General features: G+C 43.3%; 1 protein-coding gene across 2 annotated transcripts in view; it reads left to right on the top strand.

Annotated features, from left to right (window-relative positions):
• Positions 1–20,136, top strand: part of NCAPG2 (non-SMC condensin II complex subunit G2) — a 61,366-nt gene that overhangs the window by 16,243 nt on the left and 24,987 nt on the right. For both annotated transcript variants that reach the window (XM_066585370.1, XM_066585369.1), the window contains exons 7-18: positions 648–742; positions 1,264–1,333; positions 1,630–1,716; positions 4,694–4,786; positions 6,796–6,921; positions 7,018–7,197; positions 10,410–10,562; positions 11,899–12,121; positions 14,549–14,670; positions 18,092–18,265; positions 19,584–19,654; positions 19,739–19,892. In XM_066585370.1, coding sequence (XP_066441467.1) covers positions 648–742; positions 1,264–1,333; positions 1,630–1,716; positions 4,694–4,786; positions 6,796–6,921; positions 7,018–7,197; positions 10,410–10,562; positions 11,899–12,121; positions 14,549–14,670; positions 18,092–18,265; positions 19,584–19,654; positions 19,739–19,892 — 1,548 coding nt within the window. The remainder of the gene's footprint in view (positions 1–647; positions 743–1,263; positions 1,334–1,629; positions 1,717–4,693; positions 4,787–6,795; positions 6,922–7,017; positions 7,198–10,409; positions 10,563–11,898; positions 12,122–14,548; positions 14,671–18,091; positions 18,266–19,583; positions 19,655–19,738; positions 19,893–20,136) is intronic.

Here is a 20,136-nt window from a genome sequence, read left to right as displayed (position 1 = left end):
ACCCACCAGTCATACTAGCCCCCATCTGGAGCACTTCCTCCATATCCAAAGACAGGCAAGCACTCGGGCGCACACTGCTTGAGTTCTGGAGCTGTATTTCTCCATGTCGAAAATGTGATTATTCCATCTACAAGGATAAGTATTGCATTCTGTCAATTTCATGCGCAGCCATTTCAGTGGGCCATTCTCTCGGTGGGACAGATTTGTGCACACTCTCGACCAATAAATTTGCCTTTCTCAGCAGCTTCAGTGCCCCCTTCTCTGTTGGCTGGGCTCTCCTCTGATCCATCAGGGATGCTCCTTTCTGACTCTACACCCGCGGGTACTCGCCACAGACACCAGCCTCCTAGGCTGAAGGGTACACTGCAGAAACTTGGACTGTAAGGGAGTCTGCCTTTACAATAAACGTGTTCAGGGTGGCCAAGTCCCACCCACTTTTTGAAAAAATGTCTGTGCTGGAGACCGAAAAATTGCAAAATATATGTGCAAGCGGGCTTTGTGCAAAAATTTGTGTTTTTATTTATTTATTTTTTTTGTGCCTCATGAATCATTTCAGGTGGACTATCCTTTGTCACGGTATATCAGCTTCCACCTCCTTCAAGCTATGGTATATATTTACATGTTTATTCTCTTTATCTTACTAATAGGGACGGAGATTTCTGAGCTTTCTGTTCAGCTGGGATGTCAACTTCATTAAGATGATCCATGGAACCATCAAAAATCAACTGCAGTGGTTTCCAAAGTAAGTTAGAGGTTCTGTCACTGTATTTTTCCTGTGATCAATCGACTATGTGAATATACTCTGTGCTATTATGTATCCCATCCACAGCACACCTAAAGCTAAATGATCCTGCTCTAGGAAGGGTTTGTGTCATGTTCGAAACGTATTCCCTATCACAGGCTAGGGCGTTACTTTCAGATTGGTGGGGGTCTGACCGCTGGCTCCCCTCACCGATACCAGGATCAACACTCAGGTGCATCGTTACCGAGGGCAGCAATAGTTGTACCTGCGCTTTACTGCTCTATGCGTTTCAGTGGGACTATGGAGGGAGTGGAGTTCAAGTGCTCGGGTATCTCCACCAGTCCCATAGGAATTAATAGAGTGGCATTACACTTGTATGATTGCTGCTGCCAGGACTTACTAAATGCCAGTTTTCAGGATCTGTTGGAGGTCCCAGTGGTTTGGCCCTCACCATTCTGAATGTTCTCTCCTAGCCTGTTATATTTTGCATTAACCATGTGATTATTTCTTTTTTTTATTAGGTCATTGATGAATAATATTGCAGATATATATTTCAGAGCCTGGAAAAAAGCATCTGGTGACATTTTAATGGTAACGCCATTTCTTTTGTATTTTAGTATAATTAATGGGGGGGGGGGGCACTAGTGCATAAGTGAGGATTTAATTAGAATTTGGTGAGTTTCATATCCTGGGACCAACTTTACGGATCTCACATCATTGGGCTTACTTAGGCTTTAGAGTAAAGTTTCTTTTCATACAATCTTATTTTTTTAAACCTAATCAAATAACAGCAATAAACAATTCTTCACAAACTAATATATATATATATATATATATATATATATATATATATATATATATATAATATATTATATTTTTTTTTAAAGACAATTGAAAATGCCTGTGTCCAGGACCTGATGCACCACGGTGTTCATTTACCCAGGAAGTCTCCATTGCACCCCAAAGTGAGAGAGGTAGGCTCCAGCACATGTAATTATACAGCTGTGATGTCATGTTCAGTTACACTGTATGGCTACGTTCACATGGGGCTGTGGGGCTATTTATGTCGGGGCCTACATGTATGTAATGTGAAGTGCGGTGCGTTCTGTTCCTGTAAGTGATTACTTGCAGGAGGAGGTAAGTGAGCTATTGGTATGATATGGTTCATGTCACTGGGGACAGGTGGACGCCTGACTCCTGTGAATGGTGAGGCAGGAGAGCCTCTGTGTATTGTGTATGGGGAAAACTCTGGATGCGATTATGTAAGGGGTCCATGTGAGGGCACGGAAGAAGATTTGTGTAAAATGAATATTCGCACTTGCAAACATAAGAGATTATTCACTTGTACATAGGGGGCAGTATTATAGTAGTTATATTCTTGTACATAGGGGGCAGTATTATAGTAGTTATATTCTTGTACATAGGGGGCAGTATTATAGTAGTTATATTCTTGTACATAGGGGGCAGTATTATAGTAGTTATATTCTTGTACATAGGGGGCAGTATTATAGTAGTTATATTCTTGTACATAGGGGGCAGTATTATAGTAGTTATATTCTTGTACATAGGGAGCAGTATTATAGTAGTTATATTCTTGTACATAGGGGGCAGTATTATAGTAGTTATATTCTTGTACATAGGGGGCAGTATTATAGTAGTTATATTCTTGTACATAGGGGGCAGTATTATAGTAGTTATATTCTTGTACATAGGGGGCAGTATTATAGTAGTTATATTCTTGTACATAGGGGGCAGTATTATAGTAGTTATATTCTTGTACATAGGGAGCAGTATTATAGTAGTTATATTCTTGTACATAGGGAGCAGTATTATAGTAGTTATATTCTTGTACATAGGGGGCAGTATTATAGTAGTTATATTCTTGTACATAGGGGGCAGTATTATAGTAGTTATATTCTTGTACATAGGGGGCAGTATTATAGTAGTTATATTCTTGTACATAGGGGGCAGTATTATAGTAGTTATATTCTTGTACATAGGGGGCAGTATTATAGTAGTTATATTCTTGTACATAGGGGACAGTATTATAGTAGTTATATTCTTGTACATAGGGGACAGTATTATAGTAGTTATATTCTTGTACATAGGGGACAGTATTATAGTAGTTATATTCTTGTACATAGGGGACAGTATTATAGTAGTTATATTCTTGTACATAGGGGACAGTATTATAGTAGTTATATTCTTGTACATAGGGGACAGTATTATAGGAGTTATATTCTTGTACATAGGAGCAGTATTATAGGAGTTATAATCTTGTACACAGGGGCAGTATTATAGGAGTTATATTCTTGTACATAGGGGGCTGTATTATAGGAGTTATATTCTTGTACATAGGGGGCAGTATTATAGGAGTTATATTCTTGTACATAGGGGGCAGTATTATAGGAGTTATATTCTTGTACATAGGGGGCAGTATTATAGGAGTTATATTCTTGTACATAGGGGGCAGTATTATAGGAGTTATATTCTTGTACATAGGGGGCAGTATTATAGTAGTTATATTCTTGTACATAGGAGGCAGTATTATAGTAGTTATATTCTTGTACATAGGGGACAGTATTATAGTAGTTATATTCTTGTACATAGGAGCAGTATTATAGGAGTTATAATCTTGTACATAGGGGGCAGTATTATAGTAGTTATATTCTTGTACATACGGGACAGTATTATAGTGGTTATATTCTTGTACATACGGAGCAGTATTATAGTAGTTATATTCTTGTACATAGGGGGACAGTATTATAGTAGTTATATTCTTGTACATAGGGGGACAGTATTATAGTAGTTATATTCTTGTACATAGGGGGCAGTATTATAGTAGTTATATTCTTGTACATAGGGGCAGTAATATAGTAGTTATATTCTTGTACATAGGGGGGCAGTAATATAGTAGTTATATTCTTGTACATAGGGGGGCAGTAATATAGTAGTTATATTCTTGTACATAGGGGGGCAGTAATATAGTAGTTATATTCTTGTACATAGGGGGGCAGTAATATAGTAGTTATATTCTTGTACATAGGGGGGCAGTAATATAGTAGTTATATTCTTGTACATAGGGGGGCAGTAATATAGTAGGTATATTCTTGTACATAGGGGGGCAGTAATATAGTAGTTATATTCTTGTACATAGGGGGCAGTATTATAGTAGGTATATTCTTGTACATAGGGGGCAGTATTATAGTAGTTATATTCTTGTACATAGGGGGGCAGTATTATAGTAGTTATATTCTTGTACATAGGGGGGCAGTATTATAGTAGTTATATTCTTGTACATAGGGGGGCATTATTATAGTAGTTATATTCTTGTACATAGGGGGGCAGTAATATAGTAGTTATATTCTTGTACATAGGGGGGCAGTATTATAGTAGTTATATTCTTGTACATAGGGGGGCAGTAATATAGTAGTTATATTCTTGTACATAGGGGGGCAGTAATATAGTAGTTATATTCTTGTACATAGGGGGGCAGTAATATAGTAGTTATATTCTTGCACATAGGGGGGCAGTAATATAGTAGTTATATTCTTGCACATAGGGGACAGTAATATAGTAGTTATATTCTTGTACATAGGGGGCAGTATTATAGTAGTTATATTCTCGTACATAGGGGGCAGTATTATAGTAGTTATATTCTTGTACATAGGGGGGCAGTAATATAGTAGTTATATTCTTGTACATAGGGGGCAGTATTATAGTAGGTATATTCTTGTACATAGGGGGCAGTATTATAGTAGTTCTTGCACATAGGGGACAGTATTATAGTAGTTATGTTCTTGTACATAGGGGGCAGTATTATAGTAGTTATAATCTTATATGTAAGATGCAATATGTGTTGCTACATGTTTCTATAGTATAATATTATAATGACCGGTTATTTCTATGTTGCCATAGACCATTCTGAAAGATTAAATGTAATTTTTCCAGATACTGAGCTACTTTCACCAGCAAAAGCTGCGTTCAGGAGTGGAGGAGATGTTGTACAGACTATACCAGCCTATCCTCTGGAGGGGGCTAAAGGTGAAGTGTCTGAGTTTTTTTTTTCTATTTTGAATATTTTACTGTAAAATTGACATACAGATTACTGCTCAAATAAGAAAAATGTACAACCCCAGGGCAATTTTCTAAAGCATTCTACAAAATATGTATGTGACGTCTTCTTTCACAGCTCATTTGTTTACATTGTGTTGTAGTTTACATGGTCCCTGCATGGAAATTAGAGCTGTGACCCAGGAGGACAGCATAAAATCATGTGACAGGTTTTCCATGGATCAGTTTTAGTGTGAACCCATATTTAAATGGGAAAACCCAGTGATCTGAGCGACTTCCAACGTGAACTGGTCATCGATGCTAGACTAACATTGTGGAGAGTATACAGAGAATGACGTGATTGAGGGAAACATCCAGCAAAAGGTGGTCCTATAGCCATAAAGAACTTGTTGCCAAAAGGGGGTCAGAGGAGGATGTCAGGAATCGTTCTGATGAACAGGCGCTGCACAGTCAAGAGCAGCGGAATACAACGTTTCTGAACATTGGTTATTCTCAGCTTAATAATGCACTGTTTATTTCTGCAGTGCTCTGTTGAGCTGAATTACTGAAGCCACACCCTTGCTCCTCCCACTCCATTGCTCCTCCCACTCCCTTTTCATGTCCTGACTGCTCCTCTTTAAGATAGCTGACTATGGATGAGCATGTGAACATGGACATCACTCGTATAAATATGGAGGAGGCTGAGTGACATCTGTTGTCGCGTGCCTCTCCATAGTCGGTCATCTTAAAGATGGAGGAGCAATCGCAGTGGGATGAGAGGGTGAGCACATGGTGTTCCTTATAAAGGAATATCTCAGCACCTATGAGCACCATAAACTGTTATGATGCTTTTTAGGCAGGGTCCGAGGAGTCTTGGGATGTTATTGCACTGCGCTGTTACCCGTGGAGGTCAGCGCCAGCGGACTCATCTCTGCAGAATGTGCACACACACTTCTATAGAGAATAGTGTGCAGCCTACAGTGATGAGTCCTCTGTGCACACAATGTTCTCTATGGAACAACACACAGCTTGCAATGATGAGTCGTCCGGCACTGACTTCTATATGTGACAGCATGGCAACGGGTGCCAGCTGAGTGTAAAAGCTACATCCTTGCAAACTGCCCTATGAGCACCATATTTTTTTTGTGCTCAAAGGTGGTGACTGGTTCCCTTTAAATAATTGAGCTGCCATATAAGTGAGTGGAGTGGTGGTCACACATGGATACCCAGCAGTTGTACCTCAATGATCAGACATTCATCTCCTATCCTGTCGATGCAGGTTTCTGTATAGAATAAGGCTACACTCACATAGGCGTTTGTAAAAACCCATTGCAATGATGGTGTGTGTTAAAAATGCTGCGTTTAAAAACAAAAGTTTTGACCGCATTTGACAGTTTTTAACTAGAGATGAGCGAACGTACTCTGTTCGGGTGTTTTTGCACTCGAGCACTGCTTTTCCTGAGTGACTGACTACTCGGACGAAAAGATTCGGGGGGCGACGTGGTGGAGCGGGGGGTAGCAGTGGGGAACAGGGTGGAGCCTCCCCCCCCCTCACTCCCTTCTGCAACCCTCCGCTCACCCCTGGCGCCCCCTGAATCTTGTCGCCGGAATAGTCAGTTACTCGGAAAAAGCGGTGATCGAGTGCAAAAAGGCCCGAAAAGAGTACGTTCGCTCATCTCTATTTTTAACGCATACCATCATTTCAATGGGTATTGTGGTGCGTCAAAAACACGCTAAACGTATGAAAATTGAACGTTCGCTTTAGCGCGCATTAGGAACGCTCGTCTGAGAAGCTCCATTGAAATGAGTGGAGGTTCAGTACAACGTTATTAATGTGTGTTTCACACACCCGCTAAACGCTATATAGAAACACCTGTGTGAGAGCGGCTTAAGATTATTATGATTCTTGAAAGACGCCTTTGAGTCTGTTGTACGTTGCGTTAATGTATTGGTTTTACTTTTTAGCACAAATAACAAAATTTGTTGCATTTTTAAAATAGGCAAGAAATTCCGAGGTTCGGGCTAATGCTGCATTGTTATTTGTCGAAGCGTTTCCTCTTCGGGATCCCAATATGAATCATGAGGACATGGACAATGAAATCCAGAAGCAGTTTGAAGAACTTTTTGTAAGTTTCACATTGTTGTTGTTTCACTGTTTAAATTCACAATAATAGAAATTATATACTTCTATGGATTTTTTTTTGTGCTTTTTTTTTTAACAGAGTCTTTTAGAAGATCCGCACCCCATTGTGCGATCTACCGGAATTTTGGGAATCTGTAAGATTTCTGCTAAATACTGGGAGATGATCCCACCATTAATCTTGGCAGATTTTATGAAAAAGATCCTTGGTGAACTTACTGCCGACATTAGCTCCGCTGACGTGCGCTGCTCTGTTTTTAAGGTAAGTTTTAGCTTATTGTAGTTTCCTATTAAAAATGGACCTACACATATGCTGTGAAAGTCTGATAGATGTGAGCCCAATCTCTGGACTCATCCCTGTCTCTAGTTGTAGCATTCACCGTCCCTGGCCCGGCTGATTACAGTGGTTGGGAGCTACAAAATAGCCAAGTGGGCTTGACGAGGCAATCTCCATAACTCTCAAAGAAGTGAATAGGCGATGCAAGAACAATGTAGCATTGCAAGGTTTGCGGTTTTCACAGCTCTCAAATTACAGAAACAGTGTTCTTGCAGTGCTATGCTGTTTTTATTTAGCACATTCAGTAAGGCTGGGGGAAGCAATGGCCAGCATTAGAGATAGATGTGGATCCCACCTATCAGACTTCCATGGCATGTCCTGTGGATATGCTATGAATGGCTCAGATGGCAATACCCCTTTACATAGAATCTGTCAGCTCCTCTGAGCCCCGTCAACTGATCAGATGGGCTTATAGAATCTGAAATGCTAAATCCAGGTATGTGATTATTATACTTATCCTCTGTGCTCCCCTGCTGTCAAATCCACAGCTGCATGCATCTGTTGGACTACATGGGCGTGCACATAGACTGAGAGAATTAGTCGTCGTCTTCTGTGCATTTGCCCGAAGTAGTCCTTGTGACGTGCAGCAGTGGTGCAGACCACAGGGTGGACTCATTCGTGGCTCACCGGATCCTGCACTCGTTCAATATGGAGAACCGCTCACACCCAGACATGGTCTTGCATGCCCCAAAACACTTCACTGTTACCACTGACCGTTTACTGCCAGGTAGGTCAGCCACCCAGTTTCAGCTCACTATTTGGATATGCACTTTCCCAGTTTCCAACACCCGAAACACAATTGCTACACCTTTTGGGTTTATGGATTTCTTGGGAGCCACAAGGATCGGCTAATAAAGTTTTTATGGCTTTAATCTAAAAAGGTAGCAGTGCTTATATAAAAAAAAAAATCTACAAACCGGTAAGGAACATACCACAAAGATTAAATGATAGAAATTCCAGTTTTATGAATTTGTTCAAATAGTCCTGGTTGCAAGGAGAACACGAAAATATGGACAGTCCTGTATCCAATACAACTTCTTGGTCTGACCAACATGTGGTGTGTGTGACAATGGGGTTTAAGGTGGCTCCAACCTTCCCCCATGACATCAGGGAGAGACCGGCTGAGTGGATGCACAAATCTCCCAGATGATGGCATAATTCAGTATTTTTGCTACATTTACCCAGAAGTCGCTCCAGAAGGGAATCTATGGCCGCCATGTTTCATGAGGTTAATTTATTCTACAAACAGACAACAAGCACCCTATGTAGAAGATTATTAGTCTAACGGCTATGCAATACCACATTTTTGCTGATTGCACAACATGGGGAATGAATGCATTGAGTTGATGGTCGACTCCTGGTTCTGAAAATCTAACCCCCCCCCTCCCCTTGGATTACTCATAATCCCAGTTATTAATTTCTCCTTTGGGGGATAGTAGTTCATCTCAGAGATGAATAGTCTGGTGTTTGTGTGTTTTGAACAGGAGGATATGCAAATAAGGAAGATGGAACAATGTCTCTGCAGCGCCACCTATTGGATGTTGGCATTCCTGCAAATCAATGTCTGACACTTTATACAGGTCTGTAGAGCAATAATTAGGAATTGAAAACCAAGGGTGTTTTTTGGTTTTGAATTACCAATCGTTGTTCCAAAGATCTGTATAAAGGGTCGGACATTCATTTGTAGGAATGATGCCATCCAACAGGTGGCGCTGCAGAGACATTGTTTCATTTTCCTTATTTGCATATTTCCCAGAGGAGCATGCATGGCCTTATAAGTCTCTTCACTCACCTACTAGGTTCCCTCCTAAAGGAGAGACGATACCCATCTTAAACAGGAGGGAAACAATGATAAGGTTGCTGAATAGAACCTCCTGTGCCACAGTGGGGGAACGTTGAGGACTGTAATTATACTCTTTGTCAACAAAAGTCAGGTCTCTAGAAGACGTTGTTGTTTTGCTGCAAAATCCGGCATGCAGTTACATCTCAGGCAGATCTGTAAATGATTAGAGTTGTGAGGTGATTAGATACCTGAGGCCCTAAAAGTGGTTCCACCATTGTCCTATAAAAGGCCCTCAGAGGCTCCTTGTGTGCAGTGACCTCTTCTTCCGCTTGTGTAGAGCTTGTTGACCACTAGACGCCTCTACAACACAGAGAAGTGATTTCACCCCGTTAAAGTTTGAGGGGGGCGCATTATTGGGATGTGAGAAGCTGGATGGACGTATCGATGGATTGTCCCTCGTCTGGACCGTTCTGACCAGACTCTTAGGAGGTGTTGGGTATGTCTACACAACATTGTCACACTTCCATGGCTGCCTAGTCAGCAGATTTATCGCTAATAGAACATGAATGGGACCATCTGGGATGCCAACTTTGACAGCCTACAAGTTTGCACGATCTGGAGGGTCAGTTACAGCAAATGCAGACTGATATGTCGCAGGATACCATACAGATCCGGTATGCCTCCATGTTTGCCAGTACCACACCTTATATCCAAGCTAGAAGTGGTCCAACAGGGTACTAGAGCCTCCATGCCCACCCGTATCACATCTTGTATCCAAGCTAGAGGCAGTACAACTGGGTACTAAAGCCTCCATGGCCGCCTGTATCACATCTTGTTTCCAGGCTAGAGGCAGTACAACAGGGTACTGGAGCCTCCATGCCTGCCCGTATCACATCTTGTATCCAAGCTAGAGGTGGTACAACAGGGTACTGGAGCCTCCATGGCCGCCCATATCACATCTTGTATCCAAGCTAGAGGTGGTACAACAGGGTACCATTGCCTCCATGCCCGCCTGTATCACATCTTGTATCCAAGCTAGAGGCGGTACAACAGGGTACTGGATTCTCCCTTCAAAGGGTCAGTTTTCCACAATAAATTCTCCTTTTGCTCTGATATTGTAATATAAAGTTTCGTTTGGTTCTGACAACTTCTCCTCGGTGTTTGATTCCTGTTGACACTGCTTGTATAATAGTCACATAACTGGTTTCGGCTTCTCGGGGCTCACGAGTTTAGTTGTTGGGGCTCCTAAGAGCTGACAGCTTCTCTAACTTCCAGAAGAACAAACAGCAGTGAGAGCAGAGCCTGACTGCAGGGGTCTTAAAGTTCCGTATTAATGACTGGTTTTCCCTCTCAGTGTCTCACCATTCTCCTGGACAATAAGCTGAGCCATCCTCTATTAGAACAGATGCTGCCATCACTGAAGAACAGTCTCCATGATAATTCTGAGAAGGTCCGTGTGGCCTTCATTGACATGCTGCTTAAGTTAAAGGCTGTCCGTGCTGCCAAGGTATTGCTCTATACTAATTCTATGTGGTTCTTTAATGTATAGTATGTATGTGCTAACCTTTAATACAGTTTCACAAGGGAAAAAAGAAAGAAAAGTGAATATCCAGTCTTGAATGTCAGATTGTAACTTTTTTTAACCCCTTTGTGACTGCAATACGCCTTTTCACTAGTGGGCTTTACACCTGCATATTCATCTAATTATGGTGGTAGCTTGACTGACTACTGACAGCCAGGCTCCTGCTCTAACAGGCAGAAACCAAGATGCTTCAGATTCTGGCAGTTTAACCCCTTACATGCCACAATCAATAGCAACTGCAGCATGTAAGCAGATGAGGCGAATGAAGCTCCTTCTGTCACCCATCAGCTCTCAGCAGTGTGATTGTAAGGTACCAATAGGTTTCTATGTCAGCTGGAAGCCTGACAAAGGTCTCTGTCTGCTATCATATATTTCCTCTTTAACCCTTTCCCAACATCCATGGCACATGTACGGTGGATGTTGGGTGTTCCCCGACCCTTTTGTGATTGGAGCTTCCCTGTATATAAATTATCCATGTGACCCTGGAGTGCGGCATAAAATCAGGTGACAAGTTTTCTGTGGATCAGTTTCAGTGGGAATCCTCATTAGATGGAAAAATCTTAGTGATCTTAGCGACTTCCAACGAGGCCGGGTCATCGGTGCTGGACTAGCCGGGGCCGGGATGTCACTGCCAACCGCGTGGGGTTTTCTCATGCAACGGTATGAAGAGTATAATGAGAATGAGGAAAAATACCCAGCGATATGGGATCCTGTGGATAAGCTACTCATCACTCAAAGGGGTCAGAGGAGGATGTCAGGAATCGGAGCTGCACAGTCAAGAGCAGCCAAATACAACAATGGTTCTTCAAATAACCTGTCCAAACACACAATGCATCATTCCTTAGCACCGATGGGCACAAGAACATAGAAATTGTATCACTGAGCAGTGGGAAAACATCACCTGGTCAGATGAATCCAGATCTCTGTTGCACCGTGCTGACGGGAGGTCTGAATTTGGCACGAGCAGCATGAATTGATGACCCCTTCCTGTCAGCTGGTCAGAATGTGTGCAGCAACTACAAAAAGCTTCCTGTCTGCACAAGACAATATTTCTGCAGAACAATTTCATCACCTAGTGGAATCTGTTATAATGAATTGTTGCTGTTCTGAATGGCAAAGACGTTCCAACGCACTACTACATGGGGGAGGGTCTCTAATAAAGTGGCCATTCAGTGTATATCTTTTTTTTTTTTTTTTTTTTTGTAAAGCTGTAATTTGGTTTAATTTGACATCTTATATATATTTTTCTTTTCTCTTTCAGTTTTGGAAAGTGTGCCCCATGGAACACCTCTTGGCTCGCCTTGAAATCGATTCACGTCCAGTTTGTCGCCGTATTGTCAATCTGATGTTTAACTCTTTCCTTCCTGTCAATCAACCAGAAGAGACCTGGTGTGAACGATGTGTCGCACTTATACAAATGAACCCCGGAGCCGCGCGGAGGTTTTACCAGTACACCTACGAGTACACTGCTCCCACCAATATAGGTAAGTGCAGCACGTTGGTGCATCCTGCAAGGTTTATTAGATGTTATCTCTGCATCTAAAAGCCCTTCACAGTATAGATGTTTATGTTATAAAAAAATGATAAAATCTGTTAAATATATATTAAAATCGGGGCTGAAAGACGCACAAAAATCTGGTGCAGTCACGTGGAACACTGAACAACTGAAACAAAAGGCGAAACACCTGGGGCACCTGAAATCTAGGTACCCCAACTATTGCACAGATCCAGTCTCCCCCCTCCCTTCGAGTGATATGGCGAAGGGTAGGGGTCTGGTCAATAGTGTAAAAATAGGCCATGTTTGTACTGGTATAATCGATTCACTTGGATGATAAGAATTACTCCCTTTATTTAGGTAAGTGTATTCCTCCTTAAACTGTACCCTAAAGATCAGTGCAGACAATAGATGGGTTCATGCTTTCCCAATCTAATGCGATTACCACTCGGAGAGTGCGTGGTTTTGATTCTGAAACGGTTCAACGCATGTCCTTGCTTGGTCAGCAGTTCTTTAGGAACCAAATCGGTCTTCCCGTAATGGTCGGGCAATGGTAAGAGCAGTAGTCATAGACTGGTAGAGTTGGAAGGGACCTCCAGGGTCATCGGGTCCAACCCCCTGCTCAGTGCAGGATCATAGAATGGTAGCGTTGGAAGGGACCTCCAGGGTCATCGGGTCCAACCCCCTGCTCAGTGCAGGATCATAGAATGGTAGAGTTGGAAGGGACCTCCAGGGTCATCGGGTCCAACCCCCTGCTCAGTGCAGGATCATAGAATGGTAGAGTTGGAAGGGACCTCCAGGGTCATCGGGTCCAACCCCCTGCTCAGTGCAGGATCATAGAATGGTAGAGTTGGAAGGGACCTCCAGGGTCATCGGGTCCAACCCCCTGCTCAGTGCAGGATCATAGAATGGTAGCGTTGGAAGGGACCTCCAGGGTCATCGGGTCCAACCCCCTGCTCAGTGCAGGATCATAGAATGGTAGAGTTGGAAGGGACCTCCAGGGTCATCGGGTCCAACCCCCTGCTCAGTGCAGGATCATAGACTGGTAGAGTTGGAAGGGACCTCCAGGGTCATCGGGTCCAACCCCCTGCTCAGTGCAGGATCATAGAATGGTAGCGTTGGAAGGGACCTCCAGGGTCATCGGGTCCAACCCCCTGCTCAGTGCAGGATCATAGAATGGTAGCGTTGGAAGGGACCTCCAGGGTCATCGGGTCCAACCCCCTGCTCAGTGCAGGATCATAGAATGGTAGCGTTGGAAGGGACCTCCAGGGTCATCGGGTCCAACCCCCTGCTCAGTGCAGGATCATAGAATGGTAGAGTTGGAAGGGACCTCCAGGGTCATCGGGTCCAACCCCCTGCTCAGTGCAGGATCATAGAATGGTAGCGTTGGAAGGGACCTCCAGGGTCATCGGGTCCAACCCCCTGCTCAGTGCAGGATCATAGAATGGTAGAGTTGGAAGGGACCTCCAGGGTCATCGGGTCCAACCCCCTGCTCAGTGCAGGATCATAGAATGATGGAGTTGGATGGGACCTCCAGGGTCATCGGGTCCAACCCCCTGCTCACTGCAGGATCATAGAATGGTGGAGTTGGATGGGACCTCCAGGGTCATCGGGTCCAACCCCCTGCTCACTGCAGGATCATAGAATGGTGGAGTTGGATGGGACCTCCAGGGTCATCGGGTCCAAACCCCTGCTCAGTACTCGTGAGAGTGAAGATGGTCAAGCACACAACCAGTGTGCAATCAGAACCACCCAATCCAGCTGTTAATGTGGAAATTAGTGAGCGAGTTTTCAGGAATCTACCATGAAGACTAGACCAAAACATGTAAACGGCTGACTGAGGGAAAGCTCTGATTCTTTTGTTCCCTAAATTGCTATAACTGTACACCCTCTCGTAGCAAGTTCTTCCAGTTACGGCAGAAGTAGGATCGCATCAATAAATTAGATCACCCATCAATAGTGTCCTTAATGGATGATTAGGACCTAAGAGCCCTGTTGATACCTGAAAGAATTCTATTGTTGCTTCCCTACGATCCGTAACTAGATGCGGATGGACACTCGTCTGGATCGGAGCATCAGGTTGGCCAACTACAGGAAGTCCTACAGTGGTCAAAGCTAGTGCCTGAGTACGTGCAGTGATCTACTCCTAGTGGCTCCTCTATCAGACCCCTGCCATTCCTATAGAACTAGATATCTAAAAAAAGGCTACTCTGGAGATTGCTATCAATGGAGGATGATAGCAATCATGCTTCAGCATCTCCCTGAGGCTCACTAACAGGACAAAGGTACAATCACCCTGCATATTCATTCAAAGGTGGATTGATACAAAATAACAAAAGCTGCAGCAAAGCCTGCATCCCCGATGGCGGACTACAGGCGTCTACATTCTCTAACGGGAACATTTTTACTTCTACAGCTAAACTGATGCTCACTATAAGGCGTTGTCTGAATGCCTGCTTGCATCAAAACCATCGCAATGAAGACGAGGAGAATGATGATGGCGGCAACAAGGGGGAGACCGAAAAGAAAAATAAGAGTGTAAGTAGAGGCTTGTTCTGCAGTATGGTCTTTGGTTTTACTGTATTTATGATTGTAAAGGGGGATGAGATTTCTGGCTGCAAGTTCTTGATGAATTAGCACTACTGAGAGTTGCGCCAGGAGATGCCGTCACACCCTGAGGCCCAGCAGTTTGGTGGAAACATTGTGCACCAGGGGGAAACTGTTTGAGGGGCTCTATAGAGAGCGCTGATAGAACTCATTGGGTTTACACTTGTTGAACACCTACTTCGTTGCATAGTATGCAAGGCTGAAAAAGACAAATGTTCAGCCTGTTTCGGCCTCCCCATGTTGATCCAGATTAAGGCAAAAAAAACAAAACAATATGGTAGAAGCCAAATTATCCCATACTTGGTGTACCTGAGTTTTCAACAAGTTCTCTAGAATACAACTCACTCGTTTGCTGCTGTTTGCACCCTGTTAATGTCTGTAAGTTCTGATTTCCAGGTGGTCTTCCCCATTTTTCGGTTGCCCTGCTTTTTGCAACCCACTTTCATTAAGGGGGGTTTCCTTTCCTTTCCTGACTTCCCATGCTGTATTTCATGGTCTCTGGTCCAATCAGCTGATTTACTGTGGTGAAGCCACAAAGTTTGTTAATACGAATATACTTTGAAAATGATGAGACTTACATAATTTCATATATTGAGTCCCAACCGGGGTGTCGCAGCACCCTGGTGCGCCGTGAGAGCCTGCCGGGGGTGCCAAGGCATCAGGGGCGGATTTGGTTGTTCAGTCCAGTGGGCTGATCATGGAGCCGCTTGCAACTACCGCTGCAGTAGCTGCTGCTACAGCCATTCCCCTACGCCTCCAGTTTACATGGAAGGACCCCCAGAGCGGAGCAGCTTAGACCGCAAAGAAAGTGAGTGTGTGTGTGTGTGTGTGTGTGTATATATATATATATATATATATATATATATATATATATATATATATATATATATATATATATATATATAAATAATTTTTTTTTTTTTTTTATTATCCAGCATAAGGGGGACTGAGGGAGCAGTATTGGTGATGGGGGCAACAAGGAGGAGTGTCTTTACTGACTGAGGGCTACAAGGGGCAGTATTATTACTAATAGGGGCAGCAAGGGAGATTGTTACTGACAGAAGGAACAAGGGGCAGCATTATTAATGACGGGGCAACAAGGAGGGGCATTAATAATGATTGGGCAACAAAGGGAACATTTTTAATGTTGGGGAGAATATGACAGAGGATTTCTAATGCTTGAGCAATAAGCATTATTACTGATGACATAACTGCCAGCCATTGAGAGAGGTACTGTTACTACTGCTGGGCCCACAGAGAGGGGGCACTATTACTTTAGGGGCCACTGGAATAATAAAGGTAAAAGTCATGCATCACGATAAGCTACGTGCCAGCCACGTAGCTGTAGAACGTTGTTGGCAGTGGGAGGGTGGCATAGTTATTAAATACTGCGCTGTGTTCTTGTGGTTATTTTTTGTGCTCTTTGTAGTGGTCAAATTGTTGTTTACCAACTTGATCGCTACGGCGAATAGGAGGCTCAATAGGGACGCTATCGGTAACATCCCGTAAACCTGCCTTTGACAGTAGAAGGCCACGTGACAGGTTTACGGGACGTGACCTGGCCACAAGCCCCAGTGATGTCCTGTATCAGTTGCTGAGCAGCACTCTGCCGCCACAGTAAGTTTATCAGTACAGTGTATTTCGGGGAGAAGGAGAGGGCAGAAGTTTAAGATAAGGGAAAATATCCTGACAACCCCTTTAATAGGCTGTGATTCATGATAGGCCTTGGAGCCTTCGCCAGGGCTTAGGCTGCTATGCCAACCGAATGGCTGTTTGGAGGGTGGAGGATGCACCCACCCTATGTCAAGCTATTAATATGCATCGGTCAGCACTGACCGTGGCATCTAAAAGATTAGTGGCCAGACTTGACATATCCAAACCCGATTGCTGTGGCCAGATGTATTTTACAGCTTGCATCTGCCCACATGAAGCGGACTTGGCTCCATGCAAACCCAGTGGACATCTGTTGTACCTGTATGTAGGATGTCTCACCAGGTTTAACCCCTTAATGACATGGCCTATTTTGGCATTGAGGACCAAGCGATTTTTTTTTTTTTTGATTTTTCCATCTCCATTTGTCAAAAGCCATAACTTTTTTATTTTTTCGTGGATGCGGCCATATAAGGGCTTGTTTTTTGCGTGGCGATCTGTAGTTTTTATCGGTGCCACTTTTGGATACATAGACAATATCATAAATTTTTTTTTTTTTATAACGGAGAGAAAACGCATCAATTCTGCCATAGATTTTTTTCTTTTTTTTTTTTTTACAGCGTTAATCATGCAGCATAAATGACACACTAAATTTTTTCTGCGGGTCGGTACAGTAACACCGATACCAAAATTGTTATATTTTTTTTTAGGTTTTTACACTTTTTTGCAATAAAACCCCCTTTTTTTTGGAAATTTTTTTTTCCTCTATAGCTGCATTCAAAGTCCTGTAACTTTTTTTATTTTTCTATGTACGGAGCTCTTTAAGGGCTTATTTTTTGTGAGACGAGCTGTAGTTTTTATTGGTACTATTTTGGGGAATGTACGGCTTTTTTGATCACTTTTATTGCATTTTTTGTGAGGCAAAATGCTAAAAATTAGCATTTTGCCTCTGTTTTTTTAGCGGGTTTTTTTTTACGCTTTTTGTCGTACAAAATAAAAAGCGTGTTCAACTTTTTGTACACGTCGTTACGGACGCGTCAATACCCAATATGTGGGGTTTTCATTTTTTTCCCCTTTTTTTATGCTAATATTAGAAAGCATTTAAAAAGGGTTTTTAAATATTTTTTTCTACATTTTTCTTTTTTTTACGTTTTTCTGTTCTTTTTTTATACTATTTGAGTCCCTCTGAGGGACTTGCAGCACTATGCCTATGATCGCTATCATAAGGCATGGCAGAGCTACTGCTCTGCCATGCCTTATCGCTTGTACAGCGATTATAGGCACAGGTAATACAGGACGCCAGTGTCTGGCGTCCTGTTGCCATGGTGACAGGCCGGGCTCTCGCGATGACATTGCGATAGCCGGCCGGAGACACAGAGGGAGGGAAGGGGTTAAAGAGCCTCTCCCCCCCCCCCCCCCCCCACTGTTGCAGCGGGACGCCGGCTGTGACTGTTGCGGGAAGTACCAGGCTCCCAGGACGTACCGCTACGTCCTGGAGGGGGAAGGGGTTAAAAATATGTTCACACTTGGTAATAATGCTGCGGCTGCCACAATTCTTCCACGGTTTCAGGCAGAGTTTTAAAGAAACTTATGACTGAAAAAAACGTATGTACCTACCGCGTCCGTGCCCCCCTCAATGTTCAGCCTTCCAGATCACATTGGGGTCTCACTGCAGGATAATGACATTTTTCTTTGTTTTCAGATGTTGGAAAATGTTTTGTCTACCGAAGACGTGGCATCTATTGCCAGTTTACTGGAAATCGTGGTCGTTTTGTGGCGAAGTATCAAGAAAGCTCTTGATCAAAATGAAGAGGCCAAAAAGTACACAATAAGTAAATTTGCATCTGTGCTGCCCGAATACTTCAGAGCATTTAAGGTAAGTGTGCAAACGCGGTTTTTCTGTAGGCGTCTCCATAATAGGGGATTCCAAAGATGAACTCTGAAAACTGTTCCATCTTCTCCTCTTGTTGACGATCAGATGTTTGGGTGCCTGCTGTCAGCACTTCCATACACAGAGGTCAGAGTAGAAGCTGGGACTCTGACCCCAGTGTAGCAGCCAATTCATTTAACCACAGGCACAGCTCTTATTGATTTTCCTAAGACCCGAGCCCACATTTACAAGTACCGGCCACTACATTGGGGTCGGAGCACCAGTTTCCCATTCTTCACCCTATATTTTGTGGTGCTGACAGCGGGCTCCCAATCAGCTGGGATCCCAAGTGGGTAAATTCTAGGAGATCAACTATTGATGATTTATCCTGACGTCATCAATAGCATTTTTCTTGAAAAACCCTTTAACCCTTTGCAATCCAATTTTGGATTCAGGGTTTCCTAGGGGGCTTTCTCTTTCTGTGATGATATAATGACACCATCTGCTGGCTAGAGCCAGTACTGCGGTATTGGACATGCTGGAGAGGCTCCAGACAACGGCCAGTAATATACAGTAAGAATTCCCTGCCGGACGTCTTCAGACATCGGAGCTGTACAGCCTTTAATCGGAATGTCTTTAGACGTCAGACAGTGGATTGGAAAGGGTTAAAGGGCTTTCCCACTGAAGACCTTTATAAAATGCCTGATCTCTTGGCGCCCAACCGCTGGGACTCCCAGTTATCCCAAAATTGGTGCACTCTGAATACCCCATCTGAATGGAGCAGCGGTGCACATTCAGTTCTATGGGATGGAGGGAGATTGATGCACTTGGCAAACTGTATAGAACTACCTCTATCCCATAAAAGTGAATTTGTGCACCACAACTCCACTCACATTCACAGGATGGCTGGAGGTCCCAGCAGTTGGACCCCCCAGTGATCACTTGTCTGCTATTCTTTGGATAGGGAATAAATGTCTTTAATAGAAAACCCCTTTAATGCCTTTCGCCAAAATAAATATAAATGTGTCTGCACAGCCCTTTTAAATTGTTCTGTACAAAAAAAACCAAACTGCTCTGTGATTGGCTGATTTGGGCAACAAAGTGCAGTGTTTCTGTAAGTTCTGATAAATAGGGGGCCTTGTGGTGCGGGTTTTGTCATGGTAGAAGCAGTAATTTTCATGCTCTTGTGGGATTGATGATGCCACAAATTACATTTGTGAGACCCGTGTCCTATAATATATACATATGTGAGAATTTGCCATCATTTTTATGTATTCGTCTTCTCCTGTCTCCACATAATGTGTGTTCCCTGTTTTACCTGCAGGACGAGCGTTGCACTGTAGCGTTAGTAATCTTGGCTTCCTTTATGCCTCCATCTGCTGTTCCCGTGTTCAGGTACTCATTACTCAGATCTTGGGCTTTATCAGTGTTTACTGTTAAGTACATTTCCATTATATGTGCATTTCTATATCCTTCCAGCTGCTCTGTCCTGTCTAAGCTGAGAAACCTACAGGAAGGCGCTGATGAGAACAAGTACGCCACACTCATAGACTGCTTGTGTCGCTGGGGGCACATGGGCCACATACTGGAGCTCATAAACGATTGGCTATCCGACACCTTCCCGGAGAAAAAGGTAAAGCAGGACAAAGCCGGTGTTCAGGGATCAACACAACATGCTGCGGGCACAACCGATACAACATGCCCCATAAAACCAGTGCAGTCTTTTTCCAAAACGATGACCCCTTCTGTTCAAAGTCAGATCAATCTGATATACATTTAAAGGCCATCTGTCAGGGTATTTTCTATGAAGGGCCCTTTTACACAGAACGATCATTCAGACCATCGCTGCATTGTGCGAATCTGAAGGATACACGTTC

Source organism: Eleutherodactylus coqui, chromosome 12 (genome assembly GCF_035609145.1).
Source record: "Eleutherodactylus coqui strain aEleCoq1 chromosome 12, aEleCoq1.hap1, whole genome shotgun sequence".
Lineage (NCBI taxonomy): Eukaryota > Metazoa > Chordata > Amphibia > Anura > Eleutherodactylidae > Eleutherodactylus > Eleutherodactylus coqui.
The sequence above is the reverse complement of the archived record's forward strand: the minus strand, read 5'-3'. Positions and strand labels throughout refer to the sequence as shown.